A 22,418-nucleotide genomic window follows, 5' to 3' on the forward strand; every position below is an offset into this window, starting at 1 on the left:
ATAGCAGAGAAGGTATCCAGACTGATGACATTTGCACTGGAGAATTGGAAGGGGACATAACTCACATAGTTAAATACTAAAATCTGCAGCTGGGCATGTGAGTATCAGAAATGAGAATATAAGCAGAGGTGGGTTAAATGTGAAGTGAGGGACTGTTGGTGTCCTGCTGTTGTTTTGGAGTCACTGGGTAAGTTTTTTGCTGGTATGTCCTACTTGAACCAGGGAGGTCCATGGTGACACAATAACCTTGACTCAGTTTGCATGATCATATTTTGAGGCTATATTTTTGGGGTGAAAAGGTAGGGTTGATTATTTAATGCACAGTCTTACACTTCTCTACATTCCCATTTACAGCCCTTTCTCTACGAGTCGCTTAATTTTTGATGTACTGCATAAAGAGTGAAAGAAACTCTGAAGGTTTCGCAGTCATGTCAATGTCTGATGTCACCTACCAGCGTTCCCTAGATCTGCCATTCAAAAAATGTATTGTTAGTATTAATATTCTTACAAGACTTCCTTTTCTTCTTCCATTCTTCTTACTTCCTTTAGCTGATAGAAGGACCATGGAGAGTTGTTCCACTGTTTAGAGAGGACCTTAGGAAAAAGACTTCTCCTAGATGGGAATGAAATCTGATCAGTATATTTAAAAAAAAAAAAGCATGCAAAACATTTTGGGCAAATACACATTCTTTTTTACCTTTGGCAGGACATTAGTAGAGGGTGTGAACTTTGCCACTTCTGAATGTTGTTTGTAAGAGCTGATGAGGCTGGAAGAGTCACTGGTCTGTTTTGTTCCTGCAGAATGTTGTGAAGCTGATGCGGGGACTCTTGCAGTGCATGATGAGACAGGTAATGCCATAGGATTGAGTTGAATTAGTAGATGTTGTATGTACAAAGCATTTCATTGAAGTGTGTAGTTCTTGTGTCTTCTGTGGAGTGACTTATTCTGTGTGTGTGTCAATGATGGTGTGGGGAGTCTTCTTAAAACTCTTGAGCAAAACACTAACCTTGCTTCCACTTATTGTCCAAGTAATGTTTTGAGACTGTTTGTAGCAAGTCAGAGTTTTGCCTTTGCAAACTGATTTTCACCAAGATGGATGCCTGTAGTTTAGATCTGTACTCAACAAGGTGATTTAATCGTGTTCTTTCCTGTAGAGATGTGACTTTAACTGGAGTCTAAAGTCAGAGTTGTGTTTAAGCCCTCTGATCAATCAAAACTGAATGTGGTAACAGGATTAATTCCTCAAGATTCTCCTCACTTAAGAAAAGTTGTTAATTTTGAAATCATTTGGAGAATTTCTTCCAAAATGTTTCAGATTTGATATTTGTGATGTTTTTTAGGTAGATAAGGTTGAGAAGTTCAAACGCACTCAGAGTACCAAAGACTGCCTCCATGCCAAGTACAACTCTGCAACTTGTGCCACGGTGGTTGGGGACGACCAGTGGGGGCATCTACAAGTGGATGCAACTTCCCTCTACCTGCTCTTCTTGGCACAGATGACTGCATCAGGTAAGCAGAAGATATTTTTGCCTTTTGTTGCAGCCTTTTCTATTCCAGCTTTTATTTTAAAAGGAAAAAAAAGAGCTAGAAATCAGCTTCAAAGGTCTTTACATAATTATTACTCAGAAGCAAGTCATGTTTCTCTGGAAAAAAGATATGCCTTAAATGAAATTTCATGTTTATAGTAATTGGCAGTGTCTATGCCCTTAATCAAGACATCAAATACATGAGATATTTAGAATCATGTCAGAGAAGTCTCATGTTTAAAGACTTTGTAGGGGACACCCTCACAGTTTTGGTTTGTCTTTGGTTGGTTTTTGGTTGGTCTTTGTAACAGTCTATATTGGTGGGGTTTGAAGTATTTTGTCAGTAGCAAGTATTGAGGCTTGTTGCCTGACCTTTGGAAATCAGTATGAGTTTTTCCTTTGATTTCAGTGGGCAGGGGTTGGAAGCAAATAAACATAAGCATGAAACTCACTGAAGAGTAGCTATTGCAGTTCTGATACAATATAATTATTCTCTTTCCTTCTTTTGATCAGGGCTACGTATTATCTTCACCCTTGATGAGGTTACCTTTATCCAGAATCTTGTCTTTTACATAGAAGCTGCCTACAAAGTTGCTGTAAGTAGTTATTTATATGTAAATGATCTGAACACTGCTCAAGTGTGGGTGGAAAATTATTTATTGCTGGAGAAGTAAAATAGGGACTTGTTTTTTCCACAAGAAAATATCAGAACCTGTCAGTACTTTACAGTGCAAGCAGCATCTTTGGAGATGTTGGGAGGGCTGTGGAGGATTTACTGCTGCGTGGGTGAGGTATACTTGTTCTATCATAATAACAGGGGGTTTTATTGATAATTAGTAATATTTCCTGATGTCTAATTTTGTGTCTTCTAGGCCTTTCTGGAAAGGGCAGGTTGTTAGCAAACCAAGTTGAAGGGACATGGGGAGAAACAGGCACAGGAGGGATGAGGGGCTTTGTGTGTTCTGTGAAGGCAGTGATTTGTGATTGTACACATGACCCTGCTGGGGTGTATTTTATGTGCTTTTTCAAACATGAGGAGGGTCTCTTTTGAGACTTGGAGCCCCTTTTTTCTTTCTTTCTTTTTTTTAAGGGAAATAATAAACTAATTTAATGTAGGCGTGGGGATTTTCTGTGGGACAGGGGGCAAAACATTGCTTTTGTATATAATCATGCCATTTTTTTCTTGATGGTATTGTTGCAGGATTATGGAATTTGGGAACGTGGTGATAAAACAAACCAAGGAATCCCTGAACTAAACGCGAGCTCCGTGGGAATGGCCAAAGTGAGAATGTCTTCCTGACACCTCCTTCATGGCTGCTGTGTTGTGCTTGAGGGCTCTGACAAACCTGATGGCTTCCTTTGTATGGTCTTCTTGGCCACTGCAGTAGTTAGCTGATTGTATAAGAACTTTTGTTTAGGTGTGAGTATTTTTTAGTGTAAAATTTTTGAGATTATGGCTCTCATTGAAGGACCTCAGCACAGTTGTTCCAGGCATTGCAAGAAGGGTACCAGATTAATTGAACCATGAATCTGACTCAGATTCAGTGAGATGCAATCTTATAAAGTGGCCTCTTGTTTTCTTTCCCTCCTCCTTCCTTCTTCAGCCTCAGTGTCATATGTATTGTCATGATAAGACCAAGTCAAATGTAAATTCAAAAAACCAGCAGAATATCAGTTTAAGAAATTTTCTACAAATAGTTTAAAGAGAAAAATAAATGAAGATATACTTAAAAGAAAGTGGATATTTCTGGTTCCCTGGTAGCCCAAGGTCACGGCGATACTAAATGAAGCTCAGAAGGCCATAAATGTAAATGTGTAATTGACAACTACCTCATTACATGGTGTCTGAGGGACAGACAGAAGACAAATATCATCAAGGTTAAAGGTGTATTTGCCTTTCAGCAGGATTTATAAGATTTTGTGTGCTCTGCAAGAGGGAGAGACTGCTGGTCTTGGCCCCACACTGATACAGGAGGCTATTTTGAAATATAGGGCAGGACAAACATTTTTTACTGAGTACGTCAGTGTTTAGATAATGTCTCTCTGGAAACCCAGCTCCCATTTTTTTTGCATTGCCTTTAAATTGTAGGAAGGATCACCAGTACATCAGTGCTCTATCCTACTAGTTGAAAACCAGAAATAGTTACTTTTCTAAAATACTGCCAAGTTTCCCTTTAAAGACAAAAAAGTGTTGGTGGGGCAAACTGCTGTCTTATGTAATTTCTTTCAGAGGTTAAATACAGGTGCTAGGGTACATACTTGGTTTAAAAGGTATTTATTGATTTTGAGTTGTGGTTTGGTTTTCTTTGAAGGCTGCTTTGGAGGCAATTGATGAACTAGATCTTTTTGGAGCTCATGGAGGACACAAATCAGTGATTCATGTTCTTCCTGATGAAGTGGAACACTGTCAGGTAAAAATTAGTCTGCTCTTTGCTTTACTAGGGGAAAACCTAACACCCTCTCCCCTTTGTTTTTAAATTAAATGTTGATTAACTAAGCCAAAATGTAACATAATAAGGATGGCTTCAGGCTATGCTGCTCATCCTGTTTCTCGTAGATCATGTGAAACTGAATAGGGTGAAGCATTCTCATTCTAACTCAGTTAAAAATAACTGCACAGACTTCTCTGTCAGTTTGGAAATAGTGTAGTCTCATTTGCATTTGACATAGCTTTTGAAGTAGGCAAATTGTTTTACATCCCTCTCTCCTTTTCTTGTTTGGCTCAGTCTATTCTGTACTCCATGTTGCCAAGGGCATCCACATCCAAGGAGATAGATGCTGGCCTTCTGTCTATTATTTCTTATCCAGCTTTTGCAGTGGAGGATGTAAACCTTGTTAATGTAACCAAGAGTGAAATCATATCCAAATTGCAGGTAAGGATTTACTTATTTTTTATTTTCTAAAGAGAGAAGCAGAACCTCTTGCTAAACCAAAAATCCAAATTAAACAAGGGTTGCCGGGTGGTTCATCTGTGCATAAAGAGAGGGAAGAAGATCCCTAAGTGACCCATAAAACTCAGCACACACCTTTATGCTGATCTTAGTCTGTGAGGAAGGAGTGTATGGGAAATTTCCTACAATGTTGTCTGTTTTTACAGGGCCGCTATGGCTGCTGTCGCTTTCTCCGAGATGGTTACAAGACACCCAGAGAGGTACTTCTGATGTATATTTATGATGTATATTTCCAGTAATTCTTCACATTAGAAGAATTTTATGTCTTCTTTATAGACATATTTTTTTTATTTACATGAAGGGGTGAAGATCTCCATCACTGCTAAGACATCTTAGTGGATTTGGGGGTAATCCAGGTATCCACCCTGGAAAGGACACATATTTGAGGGAGGCTAAGGGTTTAAAAAAAAGTTATTAAGGACAGAACTTAATTCATAATTCTATTAGAAATTAACCATTAGATATGCTTATGATGTCTAAGATGAGGTGGTATCTCTGAAATATCCCAAAATATCTTTGAACTGAGGCAGAGCCACAATCATTTGGTAGACACTTAGATCCTGAGACTAGAAAGGATGGATATGTCTTGAGAACCATTAAATGAGTTTGAGAGTGAATGTGACAAAGAAGTCAAGAGACTGCATGGAAACTATTTCTGGTGGGTTTATTGGTTTCTGTGTTATAAGTTGTATAAAATAGGCTGCCATTATGATTGGAATATAAGTGACTAAATTAGTACTGTGACTAAATGAGTGTGGTTGAATTTTTTAGGATCCAAGCAGGCTGCACTATGATCCTGCTGAGCTCAAGCTCTTTGAGAATATTGAATGTGAATGGCCAGTATTCTGGACATACTTCCTAATTGATGGAATATTTAATGAGGACAAAATCCAGGTGAGGAAAGAAGAAATTGCTTTCAAATTGCAAAACCATTTACCTACAGTATTTTGTAACTTTGTTCCATGTTTGTTTTGGGTATTATTTAGATACACCATTAGCAGAGTGGAATAGTCTTCAGCCAGTTTCACCTTCCTGGGGAGTTCATGACATGGTAGAGGCAAGCAGGGCTGTGCACACTGGGGCCTGGTTGCCCTCTCCCTACCAGGTTGAATGGCTCTGTTAGCTGGGGTGGTAAAACTAGATTAAACAGAGTTTATTTACCTAGTTTTGTCTTATCACCAACCTTGATGCCCCTTTCTCAATTACTTCAGGATGAGGCAAGCTTCTTTTTCCCCAACCTCTCTGGCTTGGCTGCTGAGATTTGTAGTACTTTCAGTATTTTTGTACATTCAGAGAGATTTGGGATTGGTTTGTGTGGGGCAATTTCATTTTCACTAGTTCCCTAAGTCACTTCATGCCATTACTGTGCCAGATATGCAGTGCTCAGTAGAGCTAAATTGATTGAAGCCCTCCAAAGATTGTGGTGGCACCTGGGGAGTATTGGTGATTTTAAAGAGCAGCAAGTAACCAGACATTCATACCAGAACTTCTGCAGATTGGTAGCCTGAAAGATATTTAAAATGTATGTGATTTAAAATTGTCTGGCATGCAGAGGGATAGGAGATTGCTGAGCTCCTTTAAAAATTGAAATGTCATCAGAAACTATTCAGAGAATTTCAGACCAAAAAGCCCTCTTTCTGTATCAGTTGTTGCAAATCAAGTGAAATTCCTTCCACACTAGACACATAAAATGTTTTCCTGAACACAGTAAAAGTAGTCTGATGAAGAGAGAAATGGCATTATTTCATGAGGGGGAAAATCAGAAAGATTACAGAAACTTCAGTCCTGTCAATAAAATACCACTTCCTGAAGCAGGCTCTAGACCTTAGTTGGATTATCTGGGACAGTATGTACCTGGTTGTTTTGGTTTTTTTTTTTGGTGTGCAGATGGACTGTTCTAGGGCATGGTCAGGGCAATTGCTCCCAGTCTCCACTGTTCAAACAGAGTTGAATGAGTCACTGAGACACTCAGGTGAGTGTCTAGTCCCCAGTTACTGCTGCAAACAAATGGTTTTGCTAGAAAAATAAGCACCCTGAGGACTCAAAAAAAGTGGAGTGGGACAGGATACTAAAATGTCAGTGTATGTGAACCTATGAGTACCATACTTTGAGTGATCCACTTTACTCAGGAATAGCAGAAAAAAAGATTTCTGAGGCAGGTGCTGTTAGTGCTTGAAAAGTTTCCCTCTAAGTATACATCTTTTTCCCTGTAACTTGTTGAAAGTATGGTGAGATAGAGTGTTCAAATTGTAGATATGAGCAAAGGCCTCTATGCTAAAGTAAGCAATGCTGAGGTAGCTGTGATCCCATGGGAAGTTTGAACAGAGAGAGAGAGAAGAGTGATGAAGACCCTTTGTGCCAGGGAAAGAAGAAGACTTCTGTTCTCAGAGATGAAGATGAAGATGATCTCAGAGATAGATAAAGAGAACCTTTGCTCTTGAACAGCTCATCCTTAAAATAATACCCCATAAATTGACATGGCCCATAAACACAGCTGTCAGAAAAGCTGTGAAAGATGGGAGAGGCTTCAGGATTGCAGATTTCTGGGCAGATGCTATTCGTGGAAATTAAATGCCACAAGAGAACTGTTTTCTTGTGGACAAGCCTCCATAAATTGACAAGAGGAACTCCTCTCCCTAAGTGAACTGAAGAAAGACTCTTCTAGAAGTGATAAACTGACTAAATTGGTTCTGTACATTATTAGCATGAAAAAAAGTTGTAGGGGGGAGAAGTGTTCTAAAGGTTTTATTCTGATTCTTATTATTCTTTCTTTTAGTTACTGTTAATAAAGTTTTCTTTATACCCTGTTAAAGTTTTGAGCCTGCTTTGCCTTCCTCCTAATCCTGTCTCACAGCAGGAAATGAGTAAGTATATTCTAATGGGTGTACTGGCATTTGGCCAGCACTAGACCCACCACACTTCTCAGCAGGAATATACTGGAAGTTTTGTAGCAATGTGTTACAGTTTGAAGACAAGTGTTCGTGTTTCTGATAACACTGGGATGCTGGAACAGTCTGTGATAATTTGAACCCTGTTCTTCCATCAGCAAGTCATGATTCCTCCACCCCTTTTTTTTCTTTTTTAAATATATTAACTTTCAATAAAAAAGTACTGCTCAAAAGTACTTTATTGTTTCAGTTTTGCTGACTGTAATGTGAATTCTCACTCTCTTTTAAAAATACTTTCAGGTACAAGAGTACAGAGAGGCTCTGGAAGGAATACTAATTAGAGAGAAGAATGGATTAGTGCTAATGCCTGAACTGTATGCAGTCCCTCCAGAAAAGGTATTGTGAAAATGCAGTGACCACTTCAATATGCAAAGTAGAGAGAGCAAGAGGAATGTCAGTCTTACAGTTTTTCTGTGTCTGATGAATTTAAACCAACAATAAAAAAGACTATTGCACATTATTTTAAAAAGTAAGAGACTTCTCACAACTCCTGCTGAGAAATGGTAAACTTTAGGCTTCCAAATGGTCACATTTTTCACTTGTAAATTTGATTGTCTGTGGAAATATCACAGGAGGTCTAAAATTTACATCTTTAGAGCAAGACACATATTTAAGAAGTATTGATACTAGCTTAGGAACTGAAGCTCAAAGAAGAAATAAAGCATAGACTGTCCTACCTGTCCAGTCTATTGATTGCTTGTGCTGCCCTTTTCCAGAGCATGTATGGGAGCCAGGTTTCAAATGGATTAGGGTTTGGGCTGGGATTTTGGTTTGGGCATTTTCTTTTCCCCCACCTTTGCTGTTACTGTTTATCTCATTCTCCCATTATGACAGAGAAATTCAGATGAGCTTATGTGCTCTTCCATGCTATTTGCCTTTGTATCCCTCCCTGCCAACTTCTTCTCCCACTCCAGACTTCTCAGCCCTCACTCACTAAGGGTGTGGAGCCTCCTGGGTTGGTCTGAGTTGCTCAGCTGATGCCTTGCTCGCAGATCTGAGGTGGAAACTGAATTGCCTTCCTAGTGGGAACAAGCGTGTAAGAGTCCAGAGCCTTCTTGTGAATTTTGATATGATGACAATGATCTGAAAAACATGCCACATCAACAGGGTAGATTTTGTCTGTCTATAAAAGAAATATGAAATGGCTGCCTGAAGATGTAATCTGTGAGGGTTTTTGCCCTGCCCTCAATAGATCTGTATACTGCAAACCTAAGGCAGTTTTTCTAAATTAGTAAGTCTACTTCTAATTCTTCTATTGACCATCCTTGCTAATACAGGAAAGGTGGAATAATCTTAATATTGGAAAGCACCTTTGCTTCAGAAAGCTGGGTAGACATCAGTGAATTTAACGTGTCATCTTGGAAGGGGTTGGAAAGCAGACACCCAGTTACCTATGCTCAGCCCAGAGGGAAGGCAGCAAAGGCATGGTGAGAAGAAAGTGGAAGAGCTAATACCAAAGCTATAATTGCATGCACAGTCCCCATTCATCCTCCAGCTTTGAAGGGTGGGCAGAAGTACAAAAAGGAAGTGTAGTTCTTGTCCCCGAAAATGCATAGCCTTAGAAGAGAAACCATTACATCTCTATGTCAGTAGTAAGGGCAGTTGAAAGAGTTGATGTTAGACTGTGTGTCTGCAAATACTTATATTTGCAGACAATACTTATATTGATTGTTCTTCACAACTTTAGGGTAATTTTTCTTGCTTATGTATTTGTTTTCAGGTGGACGAGGAGTATGAAAATCCTCACTCAGTGGATCGTGTCCCAGTGGGAAAGTTGCCCCATCTTTGGGGCCAATCGTTGTATGTCCTGAGCTGCCTGTTAGCAGAGGTAATTATTCCTTGCATAGTAGATAAACTTGTATTTCATTTTGTTTGAGATGGCTTGGGCTTTAAGTACAGTTTGGTTGACAGGTAGAGGACAGTGTGTTTTCCAGTAGAAACATGTACATGAACCATGAAAGGCTGACTCTAAGCTTTCAGGACCTTTTTTTTTTTTTTTTTAAATATAGCTAAGCAATTGTCTGTTTCTAATCAAGCTGAGTAAGTTGTCACATGGTCTGGAATATGGTTAGAATAGAGGAGTATGCCCAAGCTGACTTGGCTGTTCCAGAGCCAGGATTTTGGGCTATTTCAGCTTTACTAGGCTATTCCTTGCTCTATGGCATGATGTATCTACTAGTCAGACACATTAAAGTCAGAGTAGTTAAAAGAAGCACAAATATCTCAGTGGAGCTACAAAAAAAAATCACTTTCCTGGTAAAATTATGTAAGTTGCTGTAACTCTAAAATAGGAATTCTGAATGCAGATTGTGTCAGTCAGAACCATTTTCTTGTTCTTCCACAAAATACTGCAGCCATCATTTTTATTGAATGTACTACTTTGTGGACAGGGTGGACAAACCAGGCTTTAAGTCTTGGTGTCCTGAAAAAATATGAAAATTGGTTAGGATTTATTCTATATGTCAGAAACCTTTTGCTTAAATTCTGTTTCCTTACTTTTTTCTTTCTTTTGCATTTGTTTAGGGATTTCTTGCTGCAGGTGAAATTGATCCCTTAAACAGGAGATTTTCCACAGGATTTAAACCTGATGTTGTGGTACAAGGTGAGGGAATTTCTGTGAACATTCTGTGTGAATTCAATCATGTGGTGGCAAAGTCCCTGTATACAGGAGAGATGAAAGATGTGTTTAAAAATAATGTGGATTTTTTTTGCATGGGACTGTGAGAAGGAGAAAGAGTTTGTTTGCTTAGCTGCCTTTTTCCAGGAGGGAGGATCAGGTTTAAAAAATTGTTAAAATTTTAAGACTTGTCTGGAATTGGAGTGGCAAAATTAATCTTGTAGTAAAAAGGAAAATCTTGGCAGTTTCTAGAGAGAAGAAGCAGGACTGAAGGAGATGGATTGGGTTAATCAGGTTTCATGTAGCCCATTTACAGAGGAACCAGAGAGCACTGAGTGAGGAGAATCCCTGTACACAGAGGTGAGGCAGCCAGAGTTACCAGCTTTTGGCTGCTGCAGGGAGTGGCCTCTTTAGTTTGTGCAAGAGCAGCCCAAACCAGAAATTAAGTAGAGAGCAAACCCCAGCAGTTCAGGTCTTAAAGACTTTTCCAGTGCCTGGACTATGCTGAAAGAGCAACCAGCTCATTTATCAGGAGTAGCCTTTGTCAAGGATCCTGTGACCTGGCCTGGTGCTTGTTTACCCCCTGTTGGTGCCTCATGGGAGTAGCGTTTTATTATTCTGAAGTGCTTGATTTCTAATAGAAATAGAAGTGCTCCCTTATTTTTAGCATTCTTTGGCAAGTATTAACAACACAAAGAATACTGCATTACTAGTCCCAAATCAATAAGCCACTTATCATGGGCAAAACCTCAAGTGGAACAAGAGATGGGTTTTGGGCCTGGATTGTAAATTCCTCTATTAGGGAATTTTTTTTCCTCCCTACCTCTGCCATTTTGTGTCCTCTGAAATATGTATTGCTACACAAGTGACAGCATCTGTTCCCCAGTGACTTGGCTGCATTGTTATACTGTACTGTGTTAAAGAACAAAGATTTTTCAAGTCATCTTTCCCTTTGTTCTATGGGGGGAAAAGTCCTAAAAGAAACTCTTTTCTAAAAGAGATTGTGTGATCCAAACTAGTGGTACTCAAAGAAATCAGAAGCAACTGATTAAGTCCCCAAGAACCTGCTTTAACTTCAGCTTTGACCCTGCTTTGAGCAGGAGGTTTGAGTAGAGACCTCAGAGGACTCTTCTGACCCATCTGACCACGACTGTTGTCCAAAGTGGACAGGAATAGCAAGAAATACTGAGAAACAGAGAATTAAAATCTGTCAGGTGCCCTATTACAATCCCTTTTGCTTTCATGAATCCATAAATTAAGAAAAAAGTGAGCTCTTCACACCTTTTTAGTTAGCTAAATGCATTTGTTGAGAGGTGACAGTAGAGACAGTTAAAAAGAGTAGAACATTGGTTTTCACTTGTGTTTTTGTTTTCTGTTACACAGTAACTGTTTTGGCAGAATCTAATCAAATTAAGAATCTGTTGCAAGACCGTGGAATCAATGTTCAGAGCATTGCTGATATCCATCCACTCAGGGTGCAGCCAGCTCGCATCCTCAGCAACCTCTACACCATGCTGGGTAAGTATTTCAACATGGAAGCCTCTCTGCTGCCAGACAAGGTATTTTTTTAAGAAGCTTAACCAGCTTAAAACTTCTGTCTTAAATTAGATACTTAAAGAGGTGGAAAAATTACCTCATTAGAAATGGCAAAGAAAATACAAATTTCCCCGTGCCTTTGGAGCTAGACAAAAACTGACTCTTCATTTGTCCTCCAGAAACTACTTCCACAGAGAAACTGGTTTTTGAAAAAATGCCTGGTAGAACACAGAAGAAAAAATCAAGTATTTTTCTTTTGAGAAGTCATTTGAGTCTGGAAACTGGGCAGTATGATCTTTATTTCTGAGCAGGCAGTCTGGGAAGTTTTCTGCTCCAAATCAGGGAAGCTGTGCTGCTATCAGAGCATCTTTGGGCTGTCAGGTTCTTGCTAAAGTTCCTTCCAACCTGGAGCTGAGATAAGCTGCTGAAACTCTCTGTCTCTGTTGCAAACCCAGAAGCCTTTAGGGCTTTTCTAAACACCGGACTTTAAGTACATTCCAGTTCCTCAGCAGTGGCTCTCAAGTCCTCTTTTTCCTCAGAGCCTGAATTGACTTAAATAAATGCTCCAAGGCTCTGACTGGTTCTAGTTGTTAAGTCTATTTATAACTTTATAACTTATTCTTGATAATCCTTGATGGAATTATTTGGGTCTTGGTAGAAAGTTTGTTACATGTATTCCTAATTTAACTTAGTTTTACTTCTTCAGGCATGCCAGCAACTCATGATTTAAAACTGTGGATACTGCTATAAAATAAAATTGAGGTGGGGTGACTCAGCACTGGTAGATTCTTTTGCTGTCTGGATAAGGGGAGCTGTATCCTGCTTCTCTGTCAGTCTGGAGGACGTTCCCATGGCAATTTGGTTACAGATAATGCTGAGGCTGCTCATGGGGTGAACATTTTTTGTTGTGGTGGTTTTTGTTTGTAAGCCTGTTTTTTTTTGTTTTAACAGGGAGCTTTTTATGGAATCATTCAAAGTAATGGGGCCTCCAGATAAATTTTAGAAAGTATGCCTTTTACACAGAGAAGCTTCTGTGAAAGAATCTGACTCTTCATCTCAAAGTTCTTCTAAAAAAATGAAACATTTGCAGGGTTTTGCTGAAGCTTACATTTATTTTATTATAATCCATAATAGCTTTCTTTCACTAGTGGGGGAGTGTGAGTAGGATGATTTGATACATTGTTTTTAACAGTGACTTCCTTGGAAATGTTCACATTAGTATTTTTTCAGGCCGTGGTTGTTTGGTTCTTGTCAGAAAGATTCAAGTCAGCTCCTGGCTGCTGGTGCAAAGGTTGGAGTGTGGATCATTGCTAATAAGCTCTACTGAGAAAAGTGAAGCTTACTGAAGCCTGATGAAAATATTTTGTTGTTTTTAGATGTACTTTGTGGGTTGATTTAGCCTGCAGACATGAGTTTTTAAGGTCCTATATCTGAAAAGACTGGAATTTCTGGGTTATGTTGATAGCTTTGTTTTTTGTAATATCACATCTTCACCTTCTTGGTGGGGAAGATTTGGGTGCTGAGCAATTACTGTAACTATAAGACCATATCCCTGACCAGTGAAGCCAAAATTTTAATTTTTAATCAGGCCTTTGAAGGACTCTGGTTATTATATTGCTGCTTGCTACAAAACCAGTTTGTAGTTTGTAGCCTCACACTCTGTTACTGCTTTTCTGCCTTACTGGTATTAGTGGAATAAATTTTCCTGTCTAAAGTGGTTATTTTGGAAAAACACAGGAGTTGTTAGTAAAGTTTTTTTTTTTCCCTTTCCTTTCCAGGCCGGAACAAGAACATGAAATTAAGTGGCCGACCACACCGGCACATAGGAGTGCTGGGCACCTCCAAGCTCTACGTGATAAGAAATCAAATATTTGCCTTTACCCCTCAGGTAAGCATGTAAAGCTGACAGGAAAATCACTCCTTTCTTAATGGTGAATCATTAGTGAAGCACTTTGCTTTTCCCTGCTGTCATTGTACCTTAGGTGGAACAGGGCTGAAACAGCAGATGGGCTTTACTTTGTTGGGTTTTTAAGAGCATGGGATGATCAGCATGGTAGAACTGCTGATAAATCTCTTTTCAGTCATGCACAGTCTGGTTTCTTTGGCTTCTGGCTTAGGAGAGCACAGTGAATCAATAGTACAGAGTTGTTACTGATCTCTGCCCACACCAACATTCTAATCAATGAAAGAGTTTCTGCAGAAGTATATCACTTAATATATCTTTCTACCAATTGTTTGATGAAAAATTTAGTACCATATAAGTGTGCCAAATACTGTAACCCCTAGGAAGTGAAGGTGTGATCTTTTCATTATGTTGTTGAAGGGGTAGTAATGCTGAGAAATGGATGTTCTGGTTTTTTTTTTCTCTTTAGTGCATTTTTTCAATGTTGCTGAAAGTTTTGCTCCTCATAGAATCAATGGCTCCTATTGATACATTTAATGAAATGCAACACACTTATTTCAATAGAATTATTTCAGCAGTTGGTACTAGATGGCCAGGGAGTCCCCTGCTCCAAGCATGTACAACTGATGCAGGATAAAGAATGCATCCACCCTTCTAAACAGATGTTTGACTAATGAAGTCTTTAAACTCCAGCTGAAGGCATTCAGTGGACTCTGTAGAAGGCTTCTGTACTGCTTCATAATGTCCAAACAAATCAGATTTACTGCAAAAAATGTAGGTCCTTCCTCATTCTTCCCCATGTCAGTTGATCACAAGCAGCTGTATAAAATGTTAGTTGTTGCGTTACTTTTCCCTGTACCAATTTTCACTTTTGTAAATAAGGGAAAAATTCCTTAGAGATGACATTTTTTTTTTTTCAAAATACCTCTTAGTTCACATCTTACTGTGTAAGTAGGAGCCAATATTCCTGCTAAAATCTTATCATGTATCAAATAAGGACATACTTACTAGGATATTCCAAAATGGCATTTATCTTTACATTAGCAACACAGTAACAATTCCTGTTTATTCAAAGTTTTACTCAAATCTCCATAACATTTTCGGTTGTACTTTGAAGCCAGACACTTCCCCTGACTTTTTTTTTGAGGTGGATGGAGTTAATGTTTAATGTCACCTTCCTAAGATTAGCAATTAAATCATCTTGTTGATCTTGACTAGTGTCCACAAAATTTGTGATTTTGTCATTTGTATTTCATTCTCTTTTCTAGTGAAAACACTGATTAGGTGTGGGGCAAAGGCTGACTTCATTCAGATACAGTAATTCTGAAAAAACAGTTAATAACTACCTTCTGAGAACAATTTTAAAAGTAGGTCTGCTTCCTAGGAATTTTTGTCAGCTCACTAGTGTGAGCTGAATTTTGCAGAATTTGGCAGGCGTCAGCCACTTTCTTATACTTACCATCTGGTTGCTCCAAAGAAGGAAACTGGACTAATCTGTTGAGATTGGGTTTTGACCATCTTACTTTATCATTTTGTAATTATCTTGTCTGTCTCAAATTTGCTTTGTTTTCCTTTGCTTCCACACACTGGAATTGGACTGACTTTTTAAATAGCTCTTCCTTTTTAAAGATGGGCAGTGTTTTTCCTTGTCTCTGGATTTCTGGGACTTTTTCTTCCTGAATTACCAAAGCTAACTGTGGGTGGCTCAAGGATTGTTTGGGCTAGTTCCTAATTCCTTCTGTGAAAAAATTTCTCAGGACTTTGTCAGTTTGAACTTCCATGTTCTTTATGCACTTACCCCTCCCCAAGGCTTATGGGTTTGCTTAACTTTTGTTGTGGCTGCTCTGACATACTCTCCATTATTTGTCCAGCTTCTTTGGTTCCAGCTCCTGAAGTAGCCACAGTAGTCTCTTACTGTGGTTCTTGGCTTCCTGCTGCAGTGGGAGCAGCACTTTGCCATTGCACATTTCATGTGCCTTTTTTCCTCAGGAGTTGTCAGCTTTTCTGTGTTCTGCCTGACTTCTGGATGGTTCCCAAGAGATAGACAGTTACTGGAGACATACAGCTCCCAGTCCCCTGTGTGCACTTCAGCCTGTTTATTGTTTTTGTTACTATTGTTAGCTTTTTTCCACATTTAGAGTACTTCCATCTTCTAGATCATAGGTCACTGTAATTGGTCATTGGGAAGATTCTGCTTCATGGCTGTGGTTGCCCAGGTTTTGTTTGTACAGCTTACTTTGATGGTCAGTCTGCAGGTGTAAGAAAATGGACTCTTGCACAAGCATGGATTTCTTTGTCACGGTCTGAGGCCTTGTTAGGTTAATTCAGGTAATTTGTGTTGTGGTCAGGAGTAGCTCATATGGCTTTTGTGAATGATTTAAGGGAAGGAAAAAAAAAAAAAAAAGAAAGCACTAACAACTACCCCTATGTTGTCTTTTTCTCTTCTCTAGTTTACTGACCAGCATCACTTCTATCTGGCTCTAGACAATCAGATGATTGTGGAGATGCTCAAGACAGAGCTGGCTTACCTCACTTCTTGCTGGAGGATGACAGGGAGACCAACCTTGACATTTCCCATCACCCACACAATGCTTGGTAAACTTAATTTTCAGTTTCAAGCAGATTACTGCAGGAGAATAGGATGGATGTTGGTTTGAGAGGAGACAGGTAGCAGGATTTTTAACATCAGAAGTACAGTTTAATTTTCTCATGTTTATGCTGAATTTGGATTACATGGTGATATTTAATTTTTGTTTTCTTATGCTTCTCTTCATATGCTTCAGTCACCAACCATCTCCATGCTATTTCTGTCTAAAGAAATTTAATAGAAATCCCTTTGGAACTTGTCTTGAGTGGGTTGGTGTTTGTCTTTAGAACTTATCCAGGGGTTGTGTTTTGTTTGCTTGTTTGTCTGGGATTTTTGAATAAGCTAGTATTGATAGCAGTTGTGGGTTCTGCTTAAAATTTGCCTGATTTACATTGTAGACAACACCCAGTAATACACTGTATTTGGATGAGATAATTTAAGAATGTGTTGATGAGCTTCTTCCATTATTCCTTCTTAGTTGATGATGGTACTGACATTCATCCAGCAGTTCTTGCCACAATAAGAAAATTAGAAGATGGTTATTTTGGAGGTGCAAGGTAATGTCAGAATACCCAAATTATTATCTCTGTGATTTTTAAAATTAAATCCTGTAAAAGTCTCAGTTTTGTACTTATGATAGTGCACAGACTTTGTACTAGAATACTGCAGAGAAGGAGGTTTCAGCTTTAATTATTATGTGGCAATCAAATGGTAGCTGGGCCTCAGGTGCAATGGAAAAGATCTGTCTCCCAAAAAGTGTACCATCTCTGACTGCCATTAATGGTTAAAGAAAACAGACATCAAATCTTTGGAAATATGGAGTCTTGAAATATGAAATCTTTGAAATATGAAATCTTTGAAATATGAATCTGGCTGCCCTTCTGTTATTAAAAAGTAAATTACTTTCACAGTTACTGGACATGTTTTAAACATTGATTTTATGTAGTACTTGTAAGCTGGAGTGTTCCATTCATCTGTGTGTAAAATATGATGCCACAGTATCTCCCTATTCTGTTTCTGCTTTCCCTCTCAATCAGTATCTTCCTTTGACAATCAAATCTTGTCATGGTTTAACTCCAGTCAACAACTCAGCCCCACATGGCCACTCACCCTCACTCCCCTTAGTGGGACTGGGGAGAGAATTGAAAGAATACAAGTGGGAAAACTTGTGAGCTGTGATAAAGAGAGTTTAGTAAGTAGAGCAAAAACTACATATGCAGGCAAAGCAAAATGGGACATTCATTCACCACTTTCCATGGGCAGTTGTTGAGCCATCTTCAGGAAAGTTTTACTCCATCAAATGTGACTGTGGCTTGGGAAGACAAACTTCTGTATCCCTGAGCATCTTCCTTCATCATTTTTCCCCCAGCTTAATAAGCTGAGCATGACACCCTATGGTATGGATGTCCCTGTGGTCAGCAGGGGTCAGCTGTCTGGCCGTGTCCCCTCCCAGCATCTTGTGCATCCCCCAGGCTGTGCTGGTGGGGTGAGAAGCAGGAAAGGCTGGGATGCTGTGTAAGCCCTGCTTAGCAGTAACTAATACATCCCTGTGTTATCAGCACAAATTCAAAGCATGGCCCCATCATTCAGTCTTATCCCTAAAACCAGCACAGATGGTTTAGCAGCCTCCAGTCTGTGAAAAGACACATTCATGGGGCCTTCTCAGCCCCAGTTTCTTATGCATTATCCTTGGAGCTCAGGTCCTTGGAGTTCAGGGTCTCTCTTCATATGAACATACAGCACCCTGCATAATTAGTCTTTGAGTTAGGCCTATTACCATAGCACAGTTAAAATCAATTAGTACCTAGAGCAGTAAGTACCCAGCTGGATGTGCAACTGTTGTTTTCCTTTTTTATTTTTCAGTGTCAGTTTCTGTGGCTTTACAGTTGCCAAAGGTGGATTGAACAGTAGGTTTCATAAATTTTGGAAGAGCTGTTGAAAGCTAGGTGAGCATTAATCAGTATCAGAATGGTGGATGTTAATGCTCTTTGGCATGTGTCCCCTTTTGCAGGGTGAAGATAGGCAAGCTATCAGAATTTCTTACCACCTCTTTCCATACATATCTGAGCTTCCTGGATCCAGATTGTGACCTAAAACTGTTTGATGACCGTAATGACAACTGTAATAGTCCTGACAGTGAATATGGAGACTACCCAGCAGATTTCTGTGAAAAAGGTAGTAGTGTTTTTTCACTTGGTATTTTTTTCTCTGTCAAGTTCTATCAGCAGAGCCTGGCTTTGTCTACAGTGCAGAGTCTGCTCTGTGCACAGCTGACAGTCATTTGGTTTTCTTGTGCATCCACCTGAGGACAGGAGAATGAGTTTATGTGTGTTCTTCCTGCATTTGTAGTGTGTCATTGACTGGCACCTGCTGCAGCAAAGCTGAGTCTGGAGAGTCAGCAGGTGGGGAGGTGTGGAAGAGGTTAGAGGGAAAAGGACTGTGAAGAGTCATGTACAAGAGCTTGTGTGGAAGAGATTATAGAATCTTAGAATCATGCAAGTTGGAAGAGACTTTTACAGTCATCAAGTCCAGCTGTGTTCTCTGATCTACCAGCAAAATAAAAACCCCTTTTAATTCCTTTCACAGGCAAAACTAGCTTCTAAATGTGTTTTCAGTGTCAAAAATGTTTTTTTCTTTTGTTTCCAATTTTTTTGCTTAAAAAATCTCTTCCTTACACTATTTTTGCATATTTGAGTGCCCTTATAAATAAGAAATAATATAGTGGTGTGTTTGAATAAGAAAGTGATGATGGTAAATAGTGATTTTTTTACCTTTAAGAAACCTTTATTTTTTTATGAATGTTACACTAGATAGCCAGGATGAGCTGGATCAGTATATAAATGATGTCCTGCAGAGCACAGCCCTGAAGTCATACCTGCCTCCAACTTCAAAGACAACAACTGAACCTCCTGTGTTCAGTGCAAATCATTCCACAGAAGAGATACTGTCAATAATGGCCAAGACAAAGGGCTTGGAAGTTCCAGGTATTTCTCCCTATTGTTTATTTAGTGATAATAGTTTAAAAACCTGGTTTGGCTGCTACAAGGGGTAAGTTCAAGTATTTAAAAATTATACCTTTTGACATACTTGTGCCACTAGTTCTTTCCTTATAGAAAAGAAATAAGAAATTCCTTAACAAGTAAGAATGACTAAAGTTGTTGCTGTCATGTTCCCCCAGTATCCCGTGCCAAGGTGTATACACAGAAATCCTGCAATGAAATGTAACATTTAATCAAAATTAATGTTATAAAAACTGCTACAGCTTCTTAGTTGGATAGAATTTTAGGACCCAAATCAGTTAATTAATTGTTTTGTCTTTGCTTATAAAGGCAGACAAAATGTACTTTTTAATTTTAATAAGGTTGCTGTGAAATGAAATGTTTCAATATAAGAAAAACATAAATATTCACATGTACTTTCTAAATTTGTAAGAACAAATGGAGTAGAGAGGGAGCACAGTCTTTCTAACTATTCTACATTACTGATAGCCTGATTGGAGGATATACACCAAAACAAGACTTTGGCTGAATTTGTAAATAGATTCTGACAATGCATTGTTTTATATGCAGATATGTAGTATTCAATGCCCTGGTCAATGGAAGACTTCCCTTAACTTCAGTGTAAATTAATAATTTCCAAGCTTTTCTGTTAGGTTTTTCTGTCATCTTTCATGTGCCACATCATCTGATCCTCCATTGAATTCAGCATATGAAGGTAACAGAGCATTATCCTGCATTTAGCATTACAATTTTAATTAAGAAGTCTTAGGCCATTTTCTCCACTCATTTCCTGTCGAAATGTTTAAAACACTTGGCAGGGTCAGGTCATTTTGCTGCAGGATTTTGGAGTCACAGGCCAAATAAGAGGTATCAGTTGAGTATGTAGCTCCTGAGCCTTTGACATGCTGAAATCAGAAGCTCTCAGAGCAAACCTGCAAGGAGACAAAGTTCAGAACATGAGCTTGTCTCAGTTCCATGCACAGCATCTCAGAAGTACTGCCTCTGTATTTTGACTCTTGGAGGTATTTTTGTTGTTTTTACGTAGTCAAGCTGCCTTACGTAGGTGGTTTTGATTTTCATGTAACTGAAACAGTCATTTTTTTCTTTGCTTTCCAGCTGTGTCTATGTCTCTTCCCACTAAAGTTCTGAACACACACCGAAAGTCTCTGAATCTTGTTGATAATCCTCATTTCTTTGGGACAAAGGTAAAGTGTGGGAATTTTTATGCTGTTTGTGGGTTTAGGATGCAATGCTGTAGCCTTTCCTTGTATTTTCCTTCCAAACCCTATGCCAGGTCTCATTTTTCTTCAGAGACAAGCCATTCTGTCCAAGGCACTCCCTTGTTTTGGAAATTATTTTTTTGGCTGGATGAAGGTTTTTTAGTCAAATAGACACTATCAAGTGGAAAGTTTTTAATTGAATGTGCAAAACAGAAAAGAACATAATGATTGCTTTATTTTTAAAAGCCAAAAGTTAAGTCATTGTCTTTAGTTCTAGCTGAACACAAGGGGAAGGACAGGATGTTCACAGGCTTTAGAGATGTTTTCCAAGAAATGCTGCTTATAGTAACATCTGGGCAAGAGGGAATATGTGAATGTCCTTAGGGCACCAGCCAAATCCCACCTCAGGGCATAAAGATGGGGTTGTGCTGGACACTTGTTTTGTCTTGGTATATGTGGCCAGATGCTGAGAATGGCTAAAAGAGGTATCCACCCTCCTGAGGGATTCTGCTCTGCACAAGGCTCTGTTTGTGGAAATGGTATTTTAGGATTATATAAACTGCTGAACAGCTTGTTAAAACAAAACTTCTTTTCATCCAAGAATTCACCATAAGATTACATCCATCATCTGATTAATTATCATTTTACTTTCATAACCTTTTAAAATTTATAATGGCAATATTTGCATTCATAAAGAACCACTTATATACAGGTTAGAGATGGAACTCAAAAAGCTCTAAATTATTTCTACAGAAAAAGAATACTATCTTTCTACTTTTCTCTTTACAAGTAACATAAGATGACAGGAAAAGTATGCAGATAAAAATATGCAGTATCCAGATTTCTTTGTTTTATCAAAAAAGAAAAATAGATATAAGGTTCCATTCTGGGGGTTGTGTTTCTTGGGGTTAGTCTCCTTTCTGTGCCTGCAGTACCCTGGCAAGAACTAAGTGATGTGTCTGTATTTCAAGTGCAGAGCTTTGTTGCAAGACTGTTGTGATTTTTTTAATGACATTTTAATTGAATGTTACAGGAAGTTACAGATCTGCTACTTTTTTCAAGGTCATGTCTTGTGATTTTTCATCCATCTTTGTTATCAGGACCATGAAAATGTTTTGCACTTACCTAAAGATGCTCATGGTGATTTGGATTGCAGGAAGCTTGTTGATCAGCTGAAGGAATGTCCAACACTCCATGATCAAGCAGATATCTTGTACATCTTGCATATACTCAAGTAAGTTGCCTGAGTGTGAACTTCAGCATCTTTAAGTTTGGTCACAGCTATCTGATTATTTTCGTGCAAAAGGTCTCCACTGTTCAGGTTGTGTTTTGAGGGGACAGTGGAAATATTTTGTGCTTTAACAAGCATATTTTCAGTTAGTTTGATTACAGAAATTATTTGGATACAAAAGAAGACTTGTGCAAATTCTAGAGTTGATTGGCTCACAGTTACAAGTACATAAAGTCTCCAGGGCTCACAGATTAGATGCACAAATGCTTTCCATGTATGAGAACACACTCTGCTATATTTGTGGCACTCCATTTGAAGTTCACAAAGATTTGGTGTGATTTTCATACACAAGAATGAAAGTGGAGGGAAAATTCATCTTGTCATTTTCTAACTAAAGGCAAAATGCAATTTTAATGAGTGCTCACAATTTTTCCCTTTTTCATCTGAAATCCCTTTTCATATTTAAGTATACAACTGGCTAAAATTTGGTACTTTTAAGACATTCTTGGAAGCAATCTGAACCCATCTGCTGGAGTTAGTAAACACCTGCTGTTTAATGTGTTTGATGGGAACAAAGTGCAAGTAGAAGCAACAGAATAATCTTCTGAAGTATATTTATTGAGTTGGTTTTTTTTTCCTGTGCAGAAGAATACTGCTGGAACCTGTCAGGTAGTTAACTTTTGGTGCAAAGACAAGTATGTGTTAATCACAGATGGTCTTCCCTACTGCTACAAAGACTGCATTTTTGTTTATTTTAGTCTGTCTCCTGTGTGGACATCTTTGATCTTCTTGATTTCCCAAGCAAAATGTTTAGCATCCTCTCTTAAAGAGTAAAGGAAATCCTATAAAAAATATGTTTAGTTGCTTAACTGCATGTAACACCAGTAATTTCATCAAGG

At 38.7% G+C, this 22,418-nt stretch overlaps 1 protein-coding gene across 1 annotated transcript in view; it reads left to right on the plus strand.

Annotated features, from left to right (window-relative positions):
* Positions 1-22,418, plus strand: part of PHKA2 (phosphorylase kinase regulatory subunit alpha 2) — a 44,154-nt gene that overhangs the window by 6,106 nt on the left and 15,630 nt on the right. The window contains exons 3-21 of the mRNA XM_071430438.1: positions 802-849; positions 1,342-1,510; positions 2,041-2,123; positions 2,729-2,809; positions 3,840-3,938; positions 4,254-4,400; positions 4,625-4,678; positions 5,250-5,372; positions 7,667-7,762; positions 9,147-9,254; positions 9,950-10,028; positions 11,427-11,561; positions 13,358-13,467; positions 15,933-16,077; positions 16,548-16,626; positions 18,081-18,244; positions 18,880-19,053; positions 20,185-20,273; positions 21,389-21,522. Coding sequence (XP_071286539.1) covers positions 802-849; positions 1,342-1,510; positions 2,041-2,123; positions 2,729-2,809; positions 3,840-3,938; positions 4,254-4,400; positions 4,625-4,678; positions 5,250-5,372; positions 7,667-7,762; positions 9,147-9,254; positions 9,950-10,028; positions 11,427-11,561; positions 13,358-13,467; positions 15,933-16,077; positions 16,548-16,626; positions 18,081-18,244; positions 18,880-19,053; positions 20,185-20,273; positions 21,389-21,522 — 2,117 coding nt within the window. The remainder of the gene's footprint in view (positions 1-801; positions 850-1,341; positions 1,511-2,040; positions 2,124-2,728; positions 2,810-3,839; positions 3,939-4,253; positions 4,401-4,624; positions 4,679-5,249; positions 5,373-7,666; positions 7,763-9,146; positions 9,255-9,949; positions 10,029-11,426; positions 11,562-13,357; positions 13,468-15,932; positions 16,078-16,547; positions 16,627-18,080; positions 18,245-18,879; positions 19,054-20,184; positions 20,274-21,388; positions 21,523-22,418) is intronic.

Source organism: Agelaius tricolor, unplaced genomic scaffold (genome assembly GCF_023055355.1).
Source record: "Agelaius tricolor isolate 1412-34295 unplaced genomic scaffold, bAgeTri1.0.p SCAF_7, whole genome shotgun sequence".
Taxonomy (NCBI): domain Eukaryota; kingdom Metazoa; phylum Chordata; class Aves; order Passeriformes; family Icteridae; genus Agelaius; species Agelaius tricolor.